Genomic DNA, 24255 nt, shown 5'->3' with positions numbered 1-24255 from the left:
AGCCTTCCAGGTAAAAACAGATGCTTCATTTCAAGAGCCTAACTTAATTGTACTCACAGAAGCCTTTTACCAAATAAGGTAGCATGTACTAGTTCTAATGGTTAGGACATTGACATGGTTTTTTCCCCCAGAAATGACCACTAATTCTGTTTTGCTCTGCTGTCTGCCTCCCACACCAAGTCACATTCATGCTACATGTAAAATACATCATGTTTCTCCAAACGTTTCAACCCATTCTATGCTAACTCTAGGCCCCAAATCTCACCTATTACCAACTCAACACAGTCCCAAATTTATCATCCAAATCAGGCAGGAGTGATGTTTCTGTATTGTATTCCTCAACAAAATTCCTTCTCATCTCTGGGCTTCCCAACTTCCCAAACAAATTATCTACTTCCAAATATAATAGTGGGGTAGGCACAGGAAAGTCAATTCCATTCCAAAAGGCAAAAATCAGAATAAAGGAGCCACTAGTCTCAAAATCATTTGACATTAGAGGGGAAGTTTTCGTTGGGTCTGAGAATAACTCTGTTATTCATGACTTTGTCCCATGAACTATTGGCACTACAGGCCTTGCTACCCACAGCAACGGTCTAAAGATCCTTGCTCTTCCCACTTAAAATGGTAGCATTTCTACTGGCACAACATCCCTTAAAAACCTTTTAAACCTGTAATACACGTCACAGGGATCTGTGCCAATGGATGAACCACCATTAGCAGATCTTTCCTGGGTAACCTCCTCTGTGCTGGATAACCTGGTTGTGCCAAGATTGTTTGAGGACTCACGGTTAACATCCTAGTCTGTCCAGAAAAACTTTGTCTAGCCAAGCACTGGCCTTCGTGCTGGGCATGCTTCTGTAATGATGAAATTCATAATATTGCTTGGCTTGGACTGCTATGAGGGACTAGCCCAGGAGCTTATTTCTCATAGTTCTGAAGACTGGAAGTCTGATTCCGGATGCCTGCAGGGCTGGGTTACAGTAAGAGCCCTCTTCTAGCTTGCAGATGGCTGAGTTCTTGTTCTCTCTGCTTCACTAGGCCAAAAGAGAGAGAGGGAGAGCTAAATGTCTAGTCTTCATGTAAGGACACCAATTCCTTGCATGAGGCCTCCAGTATTATAACCTAATTACCTCCCATAGGCTAACCCTTAAATACTTTCACTGAAGATTTCAATACATAAAATGTGGAGGGATATAAGCATTCTGAGTGTTATGTGCTACAATCTGCATAGGCTGAGGATTTTCTGGATCATCAAGGATGATGATTCTTGGTTCTTCTTCAACTTGCCTTTTCTTTTCACAGTTGCTGTGTTAGCAAGGAAAAGACAGTCTTTGCCTTCAGCATTAGATCTGGAAGTTGGCTCAGCTAAATGACCCAAGAACAAGCTTCACTACTGTGATTTTTGCACAATGTACAGGCATAGTTAGATCTAATTTTCTGCCACAATACAAGGGAAGTCACATTTCCTCCAGTTTCCAATAAAGATTTTCCATAGTTCCTTGTAAGTCTGGAGGCAGCTTGAACATCTGTGTTTGTATCAACATTCTCCTCAAGGTATTATATAAAGAGCCCTTTGCCAAATAAAGCAACCGTCTTAGTTAGGGTCTCTATTACTGCGATGAAACACCATGACCAAAAGCAACCTGGGGAGAAAAGGGTTTATTTTGCTTACAGTTCCACATCACAGTACATATTCAAAGGCCATCAAAACAGGAACTGAAACAGGGCAGGAGCCTGGTAGTAGGAGCAGCTGACAAAAAAGCCATGGAGGAGTGCTGCTTACCTCTTGCTCCTTCATTATGACTTGCTCAGGCTGCATTCTAATGGCATCCAAGATCATCAACTCAGGGGTGGCACCAAGCACAATGGGCTGAGCCCTACCATGTCAATAACTAATTAAGAAAATGCCCTATAGGCCTGCCTACAGCCCAGCCTTATGCGGGCATTTTCACAATTGAGGTTCCCTCCTCTCCGATGACTCTAGCATGTGTTGATTTAACATAAAACTAGCCAGTACGGCAATAGGCATAGGTTTTATGGACTAAGTGGTGACTTATTTTTGAGGGGGTCACCATTCAACTCAATAAAATTGGTATGGGAAGAGTGTAGAAACTTTGCTCCTTTTTTTTTTTCCCACAGAGTTGGGCTTATATTGAACTGCACTGGCAGATAAAAATATCCCTTCAGGACAAAGAATAGGCTTACAAACATTTGCTGTAAAAAGGCAAGTTCACAAGTTCATTCCCTCTTTCCTGTAGGACAACGCACTACCTGGACAGATGTTCACCTAGCCTTTCAAATAAACACCACGAGACTAGCTGGAGTGGGTCAAAGGGCTCCTATGTTAGCATACTCATGCAACTTGCGAAGCCGTGAACAGTAACATCTTTCTCTGGTTCACAAATATTTGTTTGCAGTAAATGTATTTATCACGTATTGAGCAATGACTCTATGTTCACATAAAGGAAATAGCATCACTTTGAAATAAACATCTAAATGTATTATCCAGGCTCAGGGAATGCTGTGGGCTCCACTCAAAAGTCCTGCGTTGAAGCCCTAGTTCCCAGTGTAAGTGCAATTAGAGAGAGGGACCGTCAGGAAGTGACTCAAATTGAATGAGGCCATCACAGTTGAACTCTAATCCAACATGACCAGTGTCCTCCCAAGAAGAGGAAGCAACAGATCGCACACACACACACACACACACACACACACACACACACACACACGGAAGGACCATGCAAAGACAAGAAAAGAGACAGCCATCTTCAAGAGCCCCTCACATTTCTGTACTTGTCCCCAAAGCATTTAGAATGCTGGCCTCCATAACTATTAGAAAATAAATTTCTGCTAGTTGAGGTATCTTGTCTGCAGTATTTGTCATGCAGTGCTAGCAGATTAGAGAAGGGGAAGTCTAATTCTATCAGAAAATTTCAATTTATTGCTCTACTTTCAAAGATTCTATCCATATAAGCACATATATAAATACAAAGAAAGATATATAACAGATGTTTCACATAATGCTCTTATTTTTATGAAAAATTCAAAGTGATGTGTGTGTGTGTGTGTGTGTGTGTGTGTGTGTGTGTGTGTGTGTGTGTGTGTGTGTTTAGGGGAGCTAGTGGGGAGCAGAGGAGAAGAAAGAAAGAGAAAAGAAACTCCATCAAGTCCTGGAGAATGGCTTCATGTGCTCAGGTCATGTCAGTGCCTTTCCACATTTCAACTATTCGATCTTGAAAGGAAGAACCATCTCAAACAGCCCCACTGTAATTGTTTTTTGGGTCCATTTACTGTGACTTGGTGCCGCCTAGCAACTCAATAGATTTCCTTCATTTTCTAAAGGATGCGGGAGGGTGAGCTGCACTTGGCAGACTCACTGTCTCCTGACAGCCGAGCTCGAGACAGTGAAATAATCGTGCTGGCCCAAGAGTTGCTGGGAGAACTCCTTGCAATTCCTTCATTGAAGTGATGCTCTATTTTCGACTTCTCGGTAAATGCCTTCCGCGTAGGAGAGGAGCCCCTTTCCTGTCTGGTCTCCCCACTATTTCTCTCCACCTCACATAATTGACTAGTCAGGACCTGTTACCTGACTTGCTCATTACAAAGTAAGTGTCATCTTCAGGCAGTATATAGGGAAACAATCACTATTAAAATGACCACTGCTTCTCACATCTCTGCCCACAGGGAACTTTGCTATAAAGTGTCTTTTAAAATAATTTTTCATATAACATACTCTGATCACACTTTCCCCCTCCCATACCTTCTCTGAGATCCTCTATCCCTCCCCTCCGACACAATTCCACACCCTTTCTTTCTCTATAGTCTTTTTTTAATTTTGTTTTTTTTTCAGATTATACTATAATTACATTTCTCCCTTCCTTCTCTTCCTGAAAAACCTCCTCTATACCCCTCTCCTTCAAATTCACGGTATCTATTTTCCACTAATTGTTATCAGATGCATATGTGTGTGCATTTTGAGGAATATACACAGACACACACACAGACACACACACAGACACACACACACACACACACACACACACACACACACACACCATCTTCCTAAATATATCCTGTTCAGTCTATATAATGTTACTTGTGTGTATGTTTTCAGGGCTGACTCTTTGGCATTGGACAATCAATTGGATAATCACCTCTTCCTCTCCCACCTTTTCTCAGTGGCTCATAGTTCGTTGTGTAGAGTTGAAGCCTCATGGGCTTTTCTCCATCCCCTTCCACACACCTATTAGTATCATCCTTGTTGAGATCGTCTTTTGCATGGTCTTCCCTGATCATCTGAGCCTTCCTTCACACACCTTTTTAGTATCTCCTTGGTAAGTCCTCAGTCCTCTCCAATTGCATCTCATGGAGTAGTTTGCATCACAGCTACATGCTCAGTCCTCCTCTACCTCTAGGACAGTGATTCTCAACCTTCCATGCTGCCACCCTTTAAAACAGTTTCTAATGTTGTGGCGACCCCCAACCATAAAATTATTTTCATTGCTACTTCATAGCTGTAATTTTGCTACTATTATGAATGAATCATAATGTAAATATTTGTGTTAACTGAGGGTCTTAGAAGACTCCTGTGAAAGGGTCATTTGACCCTCAAGGGGTCGAAATGCACAATTTGAGAACCACTGTTCTAGAACCTATTCTCCCACCTACCTAAAGCTCACATAGCTGACACCATGACTCCCCCACACATCCGAACTCAATCTGTCCCCCTGCTTGCTATGAGCCCTTTTCCAGAGAGCCATGGATACACTCTGCCTCCCAGCTACTCTCACATATCATCCTCTCAGAGACTCTTCCCTCACACCTATGGTAGACAGACTGAAGTGTTCTTCCCATGATCCTCATCGCCTGACATACATACCTTTAGGTGAAAGTAGGACCCTCAACTTTATATAATACATGGGAAGATTAAAAGCAAAGACAGAAGCAAATGTCATGGTGAATACCTACCATCAATGTGAGGAACAGAAAGGCAATCCTTTTTCAGGCAGAAAATCAAATGAGACCTATCTCCACCCAACACCACGATTACAGCCTTCTAAAAAAAAAGTCTGAAAAGGCTCCAATGAAGCCATGTCCAGACTCTGGACCCTCAGAAACTCAGAAAGGTGCATATTATTTCACATCAGTACAGTGTGGCAATTTGTCATACCATAATAAATAACTAATATAAAATCTATACAAACAACATAATTGCTCCCATTTCTACCCAGCATTCGTTGTCTTCTTCATTACATTTTATTTATTTATTCATAATCAAATATAATCCCCATTCCATATGCTTTTATCATCTGCCCGACCTATTAAAATAGGTGGAAAGGGAGACACGGTGCTTTTGCAGGGATTGAAACTTCTAAAATTTGAGGAAGAGAAGTTCTTCAAAGAAATAAAATTATTTTGCTAGACAAATTTGTAGGCAAAATATTTATTTGGGATGAAAAAAGCAACCCCAGGACATTTTCAAAAACTGACAATAAAAAACTAATTCCCCAAACACATCTACAGTAATCTTTTTCCAACAGTTCGTGGCTGTGCATTTTTAAATTGCCTATTGAAATGACAGCTATAAAAACTGTCATATAAAAAATTAATTATAAAAAAAATTCTCTAAATGCAATGACATGATTCACTTCTTTCTTTTATCATGGTGAAATTATAGCAGATAAGTATATCCTCTCCCTCTGTACATTTTATTTTTAATGTCATGTAAATCTTTTCCAATCATATAGGAATTAGGACATTTCAAGGCTCCTTAAGTTTTCTTTTCCAGGGATTAATCCAGAACTCTGGATTACAAAATTTAACAATTGGCTTGTGGTTGATGTCTTTGTTGTTGAAATATATTGGGAGAGAGACAATAATCTTAACTCTTTTATATTTAATAAAAATATCAGGCTGTGTGAGTGTATGGGCAGGGCCTGTACAGAGATATCACTAAAACTTGATCTCTGTATGTTTTATACATAGCCTGTTTGTCCATAAGAGTAGGGATCATGCTTACTTTATTAGCTGGCATATGTCCCAGTCCTTATGGTAGAGGCTATCAGTAGTAACTGTTGAATGAACAAAAACCAGTTAACCAATTAACCTATAAACAATGAACAGTGGATAGGCAACAAAGACCTGTTTAATAAAGAAATGACTCAGAGTTCTGGCTGGTTCAAAGCAAGGGAATGTAGGGTACTGAGTTGACTTATCTATGGATGGATTAGTAGACACATTAATGACTACGTGTTACATATTATTCTGTACAAATACAAATTATAAACACATGCATTAAGAGTATATACTGTGAATTCCTGTGTTCATGCAAATATACATGGTTTGTTTTCTATTTAGAGTTCTATAAAACATCTCAATTTTCTTCTAAAGCAGTTGTAGGAGAACCCTAGAACATTGTTCACATTTGATGCTGGTAGGATGGCAGAATTTTGACAAAGGCAGAAATAAATTATTTTTGTAATGTAAACAAATATCCACTAATGGAGCAAGGGCAATAGTATGGCTGTGGTATCTAAGAGCTTGGCCTGTGAGGTTAGAGCAGCCTTGTGATTAAGTTTCTCAGTCTGTGACCACTGCTGCTATCTCACCATAAAATAAGTCAATATGTGTTCCTCCCATACATCAGAAAGTGCCTGAGAAACTCTCAACCAAGTGCCCAACCTGTGATCGGCACAAAGGAAAGTCAGTTTCTTTTTGTTTTGTTTTCACTCTTAGTATCATTGTGCTTGCTTGAGACTAGCACACTTCTTGGGAACTTTCCCAAACAACACCACTTTGTAGGACACACCCACTTTCACCACAGACAAACGAGCATATCCTGAACAAATTTCCATTTAATTTCCTAAATCTGCTGCATCATGAGTAGTCAGATGACAGATGGCTGCATTCTGCTGACACACACAAAAAAACACACCATAAAACCCAAGAAAATAGTATCAGTCCATGGACCCTCCCAGGAAGCCACACTGACAGGAAGTGGGTGATGCAGACCCTACTATGGAATTAAGCAAACAGTCTTCAACTCTAAGTGCAGTTAATCATTACGAAGAATATACATGGTACAGGAAATGGCAATAGATCACATAAGATCTTCTGCACGCACACACACAACCACAGGAAATCTGGTTTTAGTAGTATTGTCATCAGTATAAAAAGGATCACAGTGCAGGTAGAAGGTACCTTCTCCCCACGAATACAATCAGGTCTAAAAGCTGCAGTCCTTTGAAAATGAGCACATGGCATGTACAGTTAAGCTCTGTAATGTTTGGCTTACAGATACAGACACACAAAAAAGTATAGAAGTCCAATGTGAACTGCAGCACCGTAACCCTGACCTTGGCTTTCATAAAGAAAGAAAAATGCACTGGGAGAGTGACACACAGCAACCTTAGCATTTGGGAGGCAGAGGCTGCTTCCAGTTTTCTAGAGTCTGACACTCAAGTGGCATATGATGGGCATGCCATTATTTTAATGTTCCCCTAAGTAAATATATGATAATAAAAATGAATGAATACCAGTCTATGGATTTACAGTATGTAAAGTGTTCTCCCCTTCATAACGTTTACACTTGATCCTCCTTGTGAACTAACAAAGTAGAAAATAATTTGCTAGTGATTTATCTAAATCCACATAGAAAAGCGATGGCATGTAACCTACTCTTCATAACTTCAGTTCTATGTGGCCATGAGCAGGAAACGCTCTCAATACAAGCTTGTTTTGTTCAGTGGTTTTCCCTAAGGGGACATTTGGTAATGTCTGATATAGTTTTGATTGTCACACTGGGGTGTACTATCTAGTGGGTGGAGGCCAGACACACTGAACAGTATCCTGTGCTTCCCGGTCTATTCCCCTCCCCCGGGTCTAGAAGAATTATCAAGCCCCAGATGTCAGCAACGCTGATGTCTGAACTGTAGTCTAAACAGTGAGCAGTCTCGTAAGCAACATTAAGTTGTTTAAGTTTCCGTGGTGGAATATTTTGATACTCTTCCATCAGGAGGCAGAGTCTCATTTGCCTCCCCCTGATGTGAAGTGGGACTTGCTCACGGTTGGATGAAGAGATGCAATGACGTGATTTCTAAGTCAAAGACAGAGATGACCATGACTTTCTTTCAGTGTTCTTTAAAGTTTTGATTTTTAATTATGTGCATAGTGTGTCTCGGTGTAGGTTTGGACACATTAGTGCAGGTGTCCTTGGAGGACAGAGGTGTCTCCTTGGATCTAGAGGTACATGTGGTTCTGAGCCTGTGAGCCACCTTACACGGTGGCTGGGAGTTAAACTCAGGCCCTCTCCATGAACAGAATGTGCTTGACAGCACCAAGACATGTCTTCCAATTTCCTCCCAGTATCCTTTTGAGATTCTTGCCTTTGGAGACCAAGTCACCACACATGAAGTCAGGTTATGTAACAGATGCCTTGCTAGAGAGACAAATGGATACTCCACAGAAAGGGAGTGCTGCCTGCCCTCTGACAGCAGCAAATGGTCAGAATCCCATCAGGACGCTCCTGAACACCCCAGCATAAGAACGAGACATAATAAACGATAGTTGAGACACTAGCTTGGGGTGACTGGTTAATAGCTAACCAGTGCAATCTACAGACTGTTGGCCATAGTGAATTGCTGTGGCAAACAGAATGTCTTCCTTCCCTGCTGCAAGTTTCTGACACATGAAAGTACCAAGGACTGTCTTCCAGTGAAAGCTGTTGGGACTGTTTGTAACAATAACAATGAAGACAAAAGGGCGGTTTTCAAGGACATATTCAGAGGGTGATCAAAAGGCATCTTGAAAACACATACAGAACATTGCAGGTTGGAGTCCCAGGTGCTAATCATTTCAAATTCCAGGTGTAAAAATGAAGCAGGAGCATGCTGAACTTGATGAGTTCTTGAGATTTCTTTGGGGTCAATATCAGAGGGCCCTAGCCTTAAATTCTTTGACCTGAATCTATAGATATTTTTCACAAGATATACATCCCAAAGTTGTAATTTGAAAGCAGTGATTCCTTGTCAATAAAGGGGATGAGTGTATCACTTTATATTTCACAAATTACAAAAAGTAAATGAAAGAATATAATGTTGAGGAAGTTGATAGATTTCTGCATTGCAGATGGCTATATTGTTGAATATGTGACAAGAGCTAACACACACACACACACACACACACACACACACACACACACACACACACACACACCATCTCTGGCATTGCAATGTTGTTTTGGGAAGTCATCCAAAAGGAAACAGGAGGAAAAAAAACCTTCTTGTATAGCTTCATTATATATAGTAGGGGTGAAGGAAATCCCACAGGATGCAACCTAAATATCCAACAATGGTACAATAGCTAACCAGGAGAAAGCAGGATACATTGATTCATGCCTGAAGGAAGACTGCTTAACATACAGATTTTCTCTGCAAGGCTGTTTGGACTCTTTCACACTTCATTAGAACTCCAGCACTGCATCTGGAGGCAGTTGTTCTAGAACAAAGCCAAAGATAAATACATACATACATACATATGAGCATACCTACATATATGAAAGAAATAGGGACTAGAATAAGAACACTTGTGTATGCCAGGAAAGCTGTGACAGACCGGCAGAGCACTTCCCTACTGATATCAGCTAGGAAAACATGTACTGGGGAAATCCAATGTTTTGCTGTTGTGTTCCTGTCCCACCACAAAAGCTCCTCTGCTATTGATTTGGGGGCTCTGAATATGGAAGCACACCCTCTTCTCTTCCATAGTTTCTTTCACAGATCAGATTCCCACAAATAAGCCATGATCCAAATAGTAAACAGAAATTTTAGAAACAAACAACTTATGCCTTAATTTGCATGCTAGTCTAAGTAGCCCAATGAGATTGCCTTCTCCATGCTCCTGGAGCATAAATCACCCCTCTTTCAAGCATATCCAAGCTACTTGCCCTACTTGCCTGCTAGCCACTGAATAGTCATCTCATATCTATCATGGTCTTGCAGAGATTGTGTTCGGGTAGACCTTATATAGTCCTCCAATGCCATGTCACAATGTCTGGGTAAGTCATCTCACATCACCTTATCACATAGGCCTTGCATCACCACAAAGGAAAAGGTGGAGTGATACTATATCTTTTTTTGAGGGAGACCACATTCACACAACTTTATTATAGCACTTTTATTATTATTCCTTTTTATTATTTGGTACTATTTTTAAATTACTAGTATTTCCTGTGCTTATTTTCTTTTTCTTTTGCAAAAAGATATTATGACGTAGCCTGGCTGGTTTCAATACATCATGTAGACCAGGGTGACTCTGGACTCTATCTCCCTAAGTGTTGGGATCGCAGTTGAACTTGGCTGTCTGTACACAGACAATTATGCTTAATTTATAAATAAAACTATGATATATATGTAGGTATAGGGGAAAGGTTTTGTAATATCTATGGTTTCAGACATCCCCTGGAGGTATTGAAATGTAACCCCTAGGGATGACAGATGATACGGTAAACACATATTAATGATGAGGCAAATTTGCAAATAAAAACTTGTGAGAAATGGAACATCAATTTCATGTGTTACTAAAGTCCAAGAAAACGAGAAATGAAAAAAAAATGGGGATGAAGAAATTTTTAAAATATGCTGGTTGAGAAATGTCATGAGGAAAATAAGGAAGAGTATAGAAATATGACCCCAAATTTTTGAAATGGACATAAGCACAGCATGTAAATAATAAGTGAAACTAAAAAATTGCTTCTTTGACAGTGTTTATAAATTTCATAACCTGGTGAGAATGATGAAGAACAGGCATGACAATGAATTGTTATATAGATCATACACTAATTAAAAGCTGAGGTTATGAAAATCATTTCCTGTTCACTTGAAAATTTAAATGACAAAATTTATGAATAAGAACAACTTGTAAATATAAGGTAAAATGTTCATCTGTTTGGATTTAGCCCTACAACTCAACCCTGTGGCCTCTATGTTTCTGTACCTTGTTTCTGCAGCTCAACTCAATCCTAATGTTTGATGCAACCCTGTGACCCTGCAGTTTGGTTCTGCAGCAGCATCTACGACATTTCTCCAAATGAGGTTTATTACCTAACCTCCCACAAAAAGATCCTATTTGCATGTCTACTAGTGTTTTGTCTCTGACTTCTGTAAGGCATCCGTGAATTCTGATGAAGCATCTTTAGTTATACTCTGTAACTTATACACATATAGATATAATTACTGTGTAGTATGAGATGTTGTGTTAGTTTGAATGAGAATTCTGCCCCCCCCCCAAGGCTCATATTTTTAAATGCTTGGTTCCCAGTTGGTGGAATTATTTGGAAAAGCTTAGGAGGTGTGTCACTGCAGGTGGGCTTTGAGGTTTCAAAAGCTCATACCGTTCCCAGTTAGTCCTCTCCACTTTGTGCTTGTGGATGAAGATGTACATGCTCACCTACTGCTCTGATGCCATGACCTTCTGCCTGCTGCCATGCTCCCTGCCATGATGGTGGTGGCCTCACCCTCTGAAACTGCAAGCCCTCAATAAACTCTTGCTTCTATAAGTTGCTTTGTTCAAGAGGTTTTGACACAGCAAAAAGAAAAGCAACTAAGACATTTGAGAGTTCAAGTAAACAATTGGAATTCCGAAAAAGATTGGAATAATAATTATAAGAAAAACCAAAACCAATGTTTGGTAATAGCCAACTATCCAGACTACTTGGTAAATTATAGCCAACAAAACTGATATCCTGTGTGAATGTATTGTTACCTAATAAAGTCTGACATAATGGAAAGACAAAAAGTTACAGGGCAAAAAGATAAGTATTAGACATTCTAAAACTAATTCAAATATCTAAGCTGTTGTTTAAATTTACACTGTTAAAAAAAAAAAAGGAGAAACTTTTTTTTTCCAGAGCTTCCTGTCAAGAATATTAAAAAGGGAGTTGTGGCATGGCTCAGCAGTTAGGAACACTTGCTGTTCTTCTGGAGGACCTGAATTCAGTTCCCAGTACATAGGGAGGCTAGCATCCCCAACTCCAGAGATTGAACATTGTTTTCTGGCCTCTAGGCATCTCTCTCTCTCTCTCTCTCTCTCTCTCTCTCTCTCTCTCTCTCTCTCTCTCACACACACACACACACACACACACACACACACACACACACAAATACTTTAAAAGAATATGAGAAAATGAGCTAAATTTATGCAAACTTTTTTTTCTAAAAATCGTGGTATATGTGTACATAAAAATCGTGGTATATGTGTACATGTCACATGTTTCTGCCTGCACATGTGACCCAGTGAGAATAGGGGAGTCGGAGGACGATGGTCAGGAGGTGGCTTTCTCCTTCCTCCTGCAAACACAGGGTCTACCTTGTTGTTTTGGTTGCTCTCTGTATTCCAGGCTAGCAGGCCTGAAAGCTTCCAGGAAACACTTGTTCCCACCTATCATTTCCCAATAGGAGTGCTGGAATTATAGATGCAAGGCACTACATCTGATTTTCCATGGGTTCTGGAGATGAGACTCAAGCCATCCTTGTGTAACAAGGATGAGGCATCTTGTGAGCTCACAGAAAAAAATTTGAGAGACTCAAAAAAAAAAAAAAAAGGAAATGGTTTCCATTTTATGGTAATAGCTCGGTCTTGACATCAAAATCCAAAGGAAGAGTGCATAAAAATTGAATCAAAAGCTAATCTCAATCATGAACATGAATACAAAAACTAATCCAACAACCCATTACAAATGTTGATCAAGCCAGACACAGTCCACTAATATGAGACTTTCATCATGTCTGAAAAGCAGTCAATGTCATTTGCCCTGTTAATGGATTATAGGAGAAAATTTACATGATCCTCAAGATGCAGAAAAATATTTATAAAAGTAAATCAGCTGTGAATTTAAAATATATCCTGGCAAAGTAACAGGGAAGGAGAATCATATGAAGAAAGAATATCTTTGAACAGCCCAAGGTCAACAGTGCACTGAGCACTTAGGTGCTGACATACTGAAATCTGTTCATGACAAGGACTCTCCTCTTGCTTCTTCTTTTCAATATTCAACACAGCATTTGTTACTGTATTGAAGGCCCTGTTTAGGTCAGTGTGACAAGAAAGGATTAGAAAAGGTTAAAAAAAGAATGTATACCTGATATGATAATGAACAACTACAATCAAAGAAGATTATAATATGTTTGAACCAATGAATAAAATAATCAATAAATTGTGTGTGTGTGTGTGTGTGTGTGTGTGTGTGTGTGTGTGATGGCATACCTTTGTAGGTTAGGGAACCATTTTCTCAGGAGTAAGTTCTCCTACCACTTTGTCAGCTCTTGGGACAGAATTATATAAAATAATGATACAGAAATTACATTTCAATGTATCAAAACCTTGATATCATTTAGAAAACCATTTTAAGAATTCATTGCTTGTAATAATATCAAAAAGTATCACATTCCTAACGAAAATCTAACATACATTAAGAGTTGTCTGTACAGAAAACTAGAAATCATTACTGAAAAGATGAAAGACCTAAGCAAATGAAGAATTTATTAGAATGGTGGGTTGGAGAACTCATTGTTCGCAAGTATGTCCATTATCCAAAAATTAATTTACAGACTCAATACAGTTAAATATTCTAAACATTTTAAAAGCTAAAGAAATGCATTGGTATTAACAAGCTAATTCCAAATTATATATTAAAATGTCAAGACCAAGACACTCCTGAAGAAGAAATAGAAAAATGCTCTATTGGAGATCCTATGCATCTGCTCTAATTAAGACAGAGTAATTTTGGACGACAGTAGAGAAGCAAGAGGTAGAGGCAAGTATCCACACTGCTTGTCTGGGACAAAGGAGAGACTGAAGGATGAACTCTTCATTTAACAAATGCTGCTAAGATTATCAGTTATCTATATAAAAAACATGATTCTTTACTTCTACTTCTCTCATTCACAAAAATCTACTACAGGAAAATGTAGGTCTACATGAAAATTCAAGGTCAATACTGTTTTAGGGAATGCAATACAATATCTTTATAACATTGAATTAGGGAACTTTCCTTGAAGTTACAGTTAAAATAAAACAAAACGAAAGCAATTATCACAAAATCCAAGTTCCACTACATTTCCATTAAGAATATTATCAATATACATCATTAAGAGAATAAAATGGAGCAGAAGGCTATCTTTGGATCACACATAACTGGCTGGTAAAGTCCTATAAATCAGCACAAAGATGGTCAACTCTACTGTGATTCTTAAATTCATTTGTGTTTCACAAGCAAAAGGTTAACAAGGCCAGTGACAGCGCTCAGCAGGTTAAGACACTTGGTACCAAGTCTAGCTACCTGAGTTCCACCCCAGAACCCATATGTGGAAGGAGAGGACTGACTCCCACAAGTTGTCCTCTGACCTCCACACATGTGCTAATGTGTGCACTCCTCCTCCACTAAATGAATAAACGCAAGAGCAATTTTTAAAGAATTAACAAAGTCCTTGATACAGAAGAGGGAGGAGGAGGCTTGTCTTCTCCTAGCTCACAGTCAATCAGAGCAAATAGCATTCGAAATCAGCATGTGAGAGCTGCCAAAAGGGTCCACGTGGGGAATGACACTGAATTGCATGAGGGATGTGTGTGCTTCCTGAGACACACGTACTTCAATGAAACAGAATTAAATTGATTTGCAAATCAGGTATTGATAGCTTGAGTACATCTGGACAGAAGGCCGTGAAGCAAAAAAATAAATTATAGGACTGTATGTTGACCAGAGGCAAACAATGTCATAAGGCCTTGACCCTCTTCTGAACAATAACCAGAAATAATATTGCAATGATGCTATTACAGCCTGATTATTTGGGGGCAAATATTAAGCATAGTTGTAATGAAGGAATTTCTTATTTGCTATATGTGCATAGATCATTTTCAAATCTGTATTGCATTTTCATTAGGATTATATATTATATTTTTATTCTAAAAGAAAAATAAAGATCATGTAAGAGTCTTATAATTTTCAGGCTAAGTTTTCCTTTTGCTCCCCGCCCCCACAAAAGAACATTAACAAATACCTAGAAAACCTTATCAATTAATGTAAACTATCTGCTTCATGCACCCAGCTCTCTGCTGTTACTCTCTACTATACTTACCTATCTACCTACCTATTTATCTATCTATCTATCTATCTATCTATCTATCTATCTATCTATCTATCTATCTATCTATCTATTGAAACAAGGTCTCTCCTGAATCTGGAGCTTGCTGTAACATCTAGATTGGCTAGCCAGCATCCTCCCAGGATCCACCTATCTCTGGTCCCCCAGAGATTTAGAAAGGGTTATAAAATCCAAGACGGTTCTTACTCTACTAAGCATTGAAGAAGCTGTGGGCTGAAGGAACTGAATGTAAGCGCGAAACAATTCAGAATAGAGCTGTCTGGCTGCTCTGGCCAGAATCCAGCTTGTATTCTGTCTGCACAGCTACATGGTATCCATGGCAATGAACTCAGGCCTGCACAAAGACAAACAAAGGCCACCTTTCGATGAATGACAGCTGCCAGTGTCCAACGTGGCCATTGGAGCGGTGGCTTTCCTCATGCTTTTTAACCAACAATGAACTAATCTCAGACACTGACAATACAGCCTCCAGTGTGCTTTCATTTGCCTAGTTCTGTTGAAACACTAACCTCATTTTTCAACAGAAAGCTTCTTACTATAGACTGTCTCCATTCACTTTAAACTGATAAAAGCAAGAATTGCAGTTGCAGGTTTAGCGCACAGAATGATAAGGCAGGAGTCTTTGCTTACAATTCTAGTTTATTTTTAACTGTTTGGGCAATGAAAACAGACAAATCTTCAAGAGAAACTACAATATATTTTAAAATCAGGGGCTGCCACAGTATTCTGTGAGCTGAAAGGGCTAGAAAAAGTCTTCAGTTTAAGTTTGTACAGCATAGTGAATATAACTTTTCTGTACACGAATCATTAGGTATAGACTGTACAAAAACTGAATATATGCAATTGCAATAATTGTAACTCTAACAATATTAAGAACAGGGTAAAGGAGATGGCTCAGTGGATAAAGTGGCTGCTCTGTAATCATGAGGACCTAATTTGGAGTTCCCAGCATCCACGTAAAGGGAGCTGGGCATGGCAGTGGATATCTATAACCCCAGCACTTGGATGAAAGGGAGACCAGAGACAGGTGGATCTTGGGAGGATGCTGGCTAGCCAATCTAGATGTAACAGCAAGCTCCAGATTCAGGAGAGACCTTGTTTCAGTAGATAGATAGATAGATAGATAGATAGATAGATAGATAGATAGGTAGGTAGATAGATAGGTAGGTAGATAGATAGGTAGGTAGATAGATAGGTAAGTATAGTAGAGAGCATCAGCAGAAGATATTCAACATAGACATCTGGCTTCCACACATATGCACTTGGGCAAGTACACACATACTTGTGCATGTACACACACACACACACACACACACACACACACAAAACACATACACACAAAATTAAGAAGAAATACCAGCTTTCCCCACCTCCTCTCTCTTTTCTCTCTTCTAAGATTCTTTCCATAGACACCAAAGCTGTTCCCTCTCACTCTTGGGTTGTGAGTGTTTGATATTCGTACAGATGCTACAACACAATTTTGGAAAAATTATACATGCACCATGAATGAGTATGATTAGAAAATCTGAAAACTAACTATAATAAGTTACGTACAAGCGTTTCCGTCTTTGTTTGGATACTTTTGTCTTGTCTTCTCTCTGCTCTCTCCTCCACTTTTCTATCAAGCATTCCTTGTGGTATGACCTCATTTAATTCACTCTTCACTTCTACTTACTCAGTCCTTGGAGATTCTCACTACCCAAGCAGCCACACTCACTTAACTTCTGCAAAGTTGTCTTATTGACCAACACTTCCTTCTCTAAGAACTTCTGTGGTGCCTCACTTCCTACAGACTTCTTGCTAAGTCTCCAGACACCATTCTCTTTCTCCCTATACCACTTGTTCCTCACTTGATCCTCTAAAGTAGTGCCCAAGTTCTGGCTAGAGGCTTCTTCCTCTCTCTTTGCCTGACTCATCAACACCATGTGTTCAGTTGTCTCCAGATGCAATACCTCCCATTTCTCTCTCTATCTCACTCACTTGACATATGCTAAGGCTACTATACAATACTGTCTACTAACTAGAGAATGTCTCTAACTCACCTCTTCAAATTGATCATCTCTTCCCTACAACTTGCCTCTATTAGCACTCCTTACCTCCATAAATGGCTGGACATTGTGTGTTACATATCATAGTGGATGCATCTGCTTTATCTTTTTCCCTTGACATAATGAAGTCCATGGCCAAATCCTGTATTGTCCTTTTCCTTCATAGCATTTAAATTTTACTTTACTCTCTTTCCCCACTGCTATTCTCTGAGGTCTTTTTTCTTTATCATCATCTCTCCTGGTGTGGTAAACTAACACTAAAACTGGTTCTCTCCTAGACATGCATGGCATCTTCTACCTGGTCTCTGTCCCTTGTCCTCCTCCTGGTCACTGGAGTGCTCTGGTAGTGAGCAAGTCTGAGCATATCACTTCCTTGTTCAGGTACCTTCAAAGCCTTCCCTCATCCTTAGATAAGACTCTGTCTGTGCCATAGTTGAACAGCCTTAAGGCCGGATGACCCCTGACCTCTCGGTCTTCCTTCTCTGAGCTTGTGTTGTCTGTTTCGTGATTTGTTTTCATTGTGTCAGTGTTCCTCTCTGACAGAGGAATTAACTCAGGTCTCCTTCTAGAAATCTTGCTGTCTGCCTCCTCTTTCTATAATACTACTTCCATCCAGGTAAAATGATGGACCAAATCTGCAGCCTCCACAGTCCTCCACGGAAGATCTAAACTCAAATGACTCCTTTCTGTTCCTATGAAAGCTTCTCTGGAGGCTGGAATTTTTAGTGTCACAATGATATTTCTTTCCCTAAATGCCACATTTTGCTTGGTGTCCCTCATTAACTGTTTGAAAACATAATACTTATTATGCCATAGAAACATAATAATTCTCAGTTGTAGAAAGCATAACTAAGTTTAAAATTAGATAAATTTTTTTGAAGAGGTTGAGTGGAATTTCCTTTTGATGATTTAGAAACTCAAAGACAACACCAGGCACTAATTGCTTCTCCATCTTTCTGTGATGCTACCCACAGTATATTTGGTTTCATCTTTCAGGTAACTGACTGGCATCATGGTTGCAGGATGGCTGAAGCTTCTTTGACCCTCACATCTGAATCTAACAAAATCATATTGTCTGAAGAATGAAGATTCTTTTCCCAGAAGTCACATAATACAGTGGTTCTCAACCCCTCTGGGTATATTTATAAGATTTAAAATGTGTACATTGTATACATATGTGGAGTACCTGTGTGTGCTTATGTGTAGGATTGGTCAGTATTAAAAAAAACAGTTGGATAGGGAAACTACCAGCCAGACGGTAGTGCTGTGGATCTCTCTCTGTATGCTATGAATGTGTTGCTCTGATTTGGTTAATAAATAAAACTCTGATTGGCCAGTAGCCAGGCATGAAGTATAGTGTAGGCAGGACAAGCAGAGAGGAGAATTCTGGGAACAGGAAGGCTGAGTCAGGAGATGCTGCCAGCCACCACCAGGAGAAGCAAGATGTAAAGATACCGGTAAGCCATGAGCCATGTTAAGGTATAGATTTATAGAAATGGGTTAATTCAAGTATAAGATCTAGCTAGCAAGAAGCCTGAGCCATTAGGCCAAACAGTTTTAATTAATATAAGTGTCTATGTGTTTATTTGGGTCTGAGCGGTTGCGGGCCCAGGTGGGACTGGAGAAAACTCCAGCTACATGGCAGAGGACTTTTATGAATGCCAAGAATTTTGGACTTTACCCTGTATTAGATGGGTGGGAAACACCAAGTGTTTGAAGTGAGGGTGTAGAGTACTGACCCCAGATAAGTGTTTTAGAAAGGTAGCATGTCTGGCGATGAGAATGATAAGCTAGAAAGACAAGAAACAAAATGGGCAAGCCAGTTCCAAAGTTACAGAGGTTCTGACACAAGAAGATGAGGGCTGGAATTAGGTGCAATAGAAGTTGCATTGACTGGTAGACTCTGGAGTGCAAGGGTGAGACTTAAAATATGACAAACACGTTATCCGCCTCCCTGCTTGCATGGCACACTGCCTATGTGAACTGTAAAGGAGAGATTCTGGAAGTCGGGTAGTGGGTTCAGTTTAGGAAATATTGAGTCTGGCGTGTGAATCGGACACATCGGTGTGGAAATGTGGTGTTTTGAACTCAAGAGGTGAGTGAGGCTAGAGACCCCACCTTGGGGAAGGAGCTGGGTCTAGCAGCACCTTTAGGATGAAGAGGGAGATCCAGGATGGAACTCTGCAAACACCATCTAGCAATAGGTAGAAGATGAGCCTCCAAAGGAGGTGAGATGAAGATGAAGAGAGGAGAGGAGAAAAAGAGAACAGAAGCCAGGGATGGGGGCATTTCATGTGGAAATCAAAAGTTAAAAGAAAAACTTACCATGAGAGGAACCTATTGATTAGTTTACAGACAAGGAGAGCAATACTACAGGAGAAAGAGAGGGCTGACAGCTCAGCAGGAAGTTAAGAAGCGATGTGATCCAGAATCCATATGGAAGGTTCCTTAGCCCATGAGGCCCCTGGAGAACGTGTGACTTTATTCATGTTAAGGTTACAGTTGATTTCCTCTCTGGATGTGTCCTTAGTTTACAGATTATCTATGTGTCTTGTGATCTCTCTTTTCCACCCTCAGCCTGCCCATGAACAATGAAAAGTGATAAATATGGAACAAAACTGAGCACTTGTTCCTCTTATCCACTTGTGAGAAGGGTTATGGAAAATGAACTTGAATCTAAGTGTTAAAATGAGATCCAAGATGAACTGTCTTCTAATATGGTCTGCCTGGGTGCTGTAGAGAATGTAAGAAGAAGAAACAGACATTCATGCATGCCTTTACACTTCAAACTTTTGTAGGTATTTGCAATCACAATTGTGCATGCCTATGATCTAGAAAGACTAATATATGTGTCTGTTCAGTGCTAAATAATGTTGAATGCTTATATAGCTAGGGTAAAATAAAAAATTAAAGTACTGCTGGCCTAGAGCTTTCAACTAGATGTCAACCTTAGATACCTAAGGCAGCAAACATCACGCTACCTGCCTAAGGATCTCAACTGCCCTCTCAAATGGCAAAATTTTATTGTGTGATTTCATTTAATTAGATGATTAAAATCAAGAGAAAATGTGTTCCTTGAAAATACGAATAACTAAATCAAAAGGAGGGAATAAATATGTGGAGTAGTTTTTAAAGATGCTGTAGAAACCCCATCTACTTGTTGACGACACTGAGTCATCCTTGTTAACTAACTACAGAAGAAAATCCCAGTACCTGACTTCATGCCTCTCGGCAACACATTCCACCAACATCCTTCTCATGGCTCCTCCCAGAACAAGCCTCAACATTTCAAGATTAGAAAATGATGTGCTTCAGAAGCTTCTCCAAATAATACCAACAATTAAAGGGAGATGAAAAGCCTGGATTTGTGTTTCCAGTACCTCTTAAGAGAGCCTCAGAAACAGAATTTCAGAATCCAACCCAGATGTCTTAAGCCCCTAGATTAGATCTGATGGCCGCTCAAATCAATTGTGTGTCCTCAGGACAGAGCATGTGTGAAGTGTGGGTTACAAGGTACCATCCTATTATCTAACGGTGTCCTGCATCTGCTAGAGTGTTGGGCGCCAGCAGAGTTCTCTCATATCTCTCACACACAGGAAATTCCACAAGGCTAACCTGGACTAGTTTTCCTCCATCTTAAAGAAAGATTAGCCTCGGAGAAGCACAGTTTAGGGAATGTTTTCCTTTGTAAAAATAATTGACAACTAGTGACCATTAAGTTCTGTTAGCTGTTTAGCGTCCAGATGCAATTGCCCCCAAAGCCTTCTTCTTGGGCATATGCAGGATATAGATAAAGGTGGAGAGAAAGTTCTCTTGAATCTCCCAGCAGCCGGCTGGTTCCCCCACCCTCCTTCCTCACTTAGGCAAAGAAAGTCAGGCCAGGCAGCCTAGCTAATCCCTTTGCGATGTCTAAGATGAAGAAAGTGGATAGAAATGGCTTAAGTTTACTTTCTTTGAAGGACGACATAACAATGAGAGGAAGGCAGGAGGGAAGGAAGAATTCCCCTCCGCCTAGTATTTAAGGAGTGCTTGGCTTTCCTCCCTCCTGTGAAAAGAAACACCAGTGCGCCTTTCTGAAATAAGAAATAGGGGGCTTTGTGCACGACTGTGGGGTGAAAAATACACATCAGGGGTTCCTGCAAAGCTACTCTTTGGGAGCCCTAAGCTGCAGTACTGCGCTAGATCCCGGGTTCCTGATTCAGGGCTAGCTCAGCACCTGCCCAATCTATAGCTCTGTAGGAAGCTCTGTAGGTGGGAGGCACCGTCTGCGGGCCACCCACTAAGGCTCCGAATGTGTGAGTGTGAGAACATTTAAGCACAAAACACTTCAAAAAATGACTTTGAAGGGAGCTTGATCGGGTGAAACACGTCTTAATCCGGACGTGTGTGTGTGTGTGTGTGTGTGTGTGTGTGTGTGTGTGTCTGTCTGTCTAAGCGGCTCCACGATGCCGGGATCCCGAGTCCACGTGGATGCCAAGCGGACTCCTCCACCAGCTCTCCAGCTGCACTAGATCCCTCGCGGCTGTCCCAGAACCACTGCGGGTCTCTCCAGCCTAGTACGCGCACGGCACCGGAGTTCAGACTTACCTTGAGCGAGGAGCGCTAGCAGCCGCAGCAGAAGCGCGCCCCCTGCCTGTCCCGGCTCCATCTTGGGTCTGCTTTGGGAAATCTAATGTGCTCTGGGGGTGCACACAGTACCCTTGGTCGAGGGCTCCCAGAAGTTAGAGACTTTACAGAAGCTGCCCCGAAGACTTCTCTCTCCCGGCCTGGATGAGAGCAAGGAAAAGTTGCAGCAGCTTCTGAGCTAGGACCCGCCCCTGCCCGCCCCTCAGCCTGGGCAAACTCCGGATCTGCCCTGCCACGCCCCACGGAGCCCAGCCCCTGCAGCAGCGGCTGCAACTCCTCCAGGGCTCCACACAGCGAGCCACGATCCTGCGACTCCCACCCAGCCCCCGCATCCTGCAGGCAGTGCGGATGGGACTGCCTGCCTGGTGACCTTTCCTGCCCTGTCTCAGACTGTCCTAGCACACCCGAACCAAGAGTCCAGGACCACTCCCCGCACCCCCCACACTTGTCCTCTGTCTACAGGAAACCCCTAGCCAGACCCCCAGTGCAGTTATAGCAGACCACAACCCTCTAAGCTCTCAGCAGGAAGCCATGAGCCCTGAACGCTGCTCCTAGGCTGCTACTACGTGCGTGCCCTTCTCTGCTTTTCCTGAGTGGGTGGAGAAAGGGACAGAAATAAGCTCAGAATGACCAGGTTCGACACTAACTCATCAGAAAGAGCTGCTCTCAAGTTATGATTATCCCCGAGGTACTATTTTTGCACCACAGAGGGGTGTGTGTGAGAGAGAGAGGAGGGGACCGTTCATTTCCGAGGTGATGAGGGAGTTGGATTGTCGAGTTTACTTGATTTATTTCTGGACAGGTGAGAAGAGGGAAGAGCCGCTGAAGACTCATAACTCTTCCTCTAGTTTGTGCCGTCACCATTTTCCGGTCTTTCAGACTCTCACTTCCAGATCCAAGAAATAGAATATCCACTTTTTTTCTTTTTTCTTTTTGAGCTGAGGATCGAACCCAGGGCCTTGCGCTTGCTAGGCAAGCGCTCTACCACTGGGCTAAATCCCCAACCCCAGAATATCCACTTTTAATCGCCTCTAATTCCGACTTTCCTCCAAAGGCTCAGCCACAGATTCCTACACACTGACGACACTAGAGTTATTCCAATGACTTCTTTCTATAAGGCAATCAAAAGGTCTCCCAAATTAAAGAATTGCTAGTCTAATCGCTATTACTAACATCATTCAAAAGCTTTTGGGAGCGGGCCCATAAGCAGGAAAGGACTCCCTGGGTCCATGGGACAGCAAGACCTTTCTAGGTAGAACAGATGTAACTGCTTGGTAAAGACCAAACACTTATCTGTTTACTAAACAATGGGTCGAGTCGAAACCTTGAATTCTTGTTTTGTGCGTGTGTGTGCATGTGTGTATAGGTTTGTGTGTGAGATGCATGTTTCTGGATGGGTGCATATGTATGGAGGCCAGGGAACAAACCTGACTGTTGCTCCTCAGGAGCCATTGACCTTTTCGTGTCTCTCACAGGCCTGGATCTTGCTAAATAGGCAAGACTAGATGATATGCTAGACTCATGACCGTACCAAGTCTACACTCCCTAGATGCTAGAATTTATGATTAACACTATAAATTCAGCATCCCAGAACCTTATAGTCCCAGGTTGCTTCCTGTTCTCTCAACCACCGCTGTTTAGTTTTACTCACTGATCCTATCAGACACTTCTGACTTTGTGTATGTTGTGCTTAGTAAGACCTGAGGTGGCTGCTCACTAACCCTGACACACAGCTGGGCAGCTCACAGTCTCCTGGTGGGCAGTCTGCCAGGTTTCAGGGAGATGACTATCTGTCTGTTTCCTTCTGACTCACTGAAATGTGAGTTCTGTTTGGAGCAGACTCTCGTTTGGGAAGCAGGACGGCTCTTTTAAAGTGTTTTGTCTGCGTTGGGAAGAAGAAAGTGCACCTTTTGGGGGATGTTGCTCTTAGAACAGGACAAATTAGCACCATGCTGCTGTAGGGGCAGAGCAGATAAGGAGTTAGCTGTATTTTTTTATTTTATTTTTTATTTTTTGAGCAGGCAAAAATGTTAGGAAAGAAAGCGCAAGTTTGTGGATTGCAATGTTTAGCCATCATGAAGTGGCTAAGACAAAATTATTTCCGAAGTCTTACCTCACACATACCTTGCCTGGGTTAGTTAGTTGGGAAGCCACATTCACTTCAGGAAATAAGGCAATGGCTGAGTTTTCCCACTGTAGCCTCAGGATCCTTTTATGCCATTCAAACTTATAAGGAACTTTAGTTTTTATTACGTTTACCATATAAAATATTAAAACAGAGCATTTTCAGATGTTTGTAAATTAATTTTTAATACCGGTAACCATTACATATTTTCATAAATGTGATGTATTAAAGAAAATAACCTCTTTTGGATGTAAATCAACCCATGAAAAGAGCAGCACTGCTTTACACTTTTGTTAAT

General features: G+C 41.0%; 1 protein-coding gene across 1 annotated transcript in view; it reads right to left on the bottom strand.

The window, feature by feature from the left end:
- Itga2 (integrin subunit alpha 2) overlaps positions 1-21987 on the bottom strand; it is a 96043-nt gene extending 74056 nt beyond the window's left edge. Inside the window, exon 1 of the mRNA XM_059276337.1 lies at positions 21794-21987. Within this exon, the coding sequence (XP_059132320.1) occupies positions 21794-21854 (61 nt within the window). The 5' untranslated portion in view covers positions 21855-21987. The remainder of the gene's footprint in view (positions 1-21793) is intronic.
- Between the last annotated feature and the right edge of the window lie 2268 nt (positions 21988-24255).

Source organism: Peromyscus eremicus, chromosome 11 (genome assembly GCF_949786415.1).
Source record: "Peromyscus eremicus chromosome 11, PerEre_H2_v1, whole genome shotgun sequence".
NCBI classification, from domain to species: domain Eukaryota; kingdom Metazoa; phylum Chordata; class Mammalia; order Rodentia; family Cricetidae; genus Peromyscus; species Peromyscus eremicus.
The sequence above is the reverse complement of the archived record's forward strand: the minus strand, read 5'-3'. Positions and strand labels throughout refer to the sequence as shown.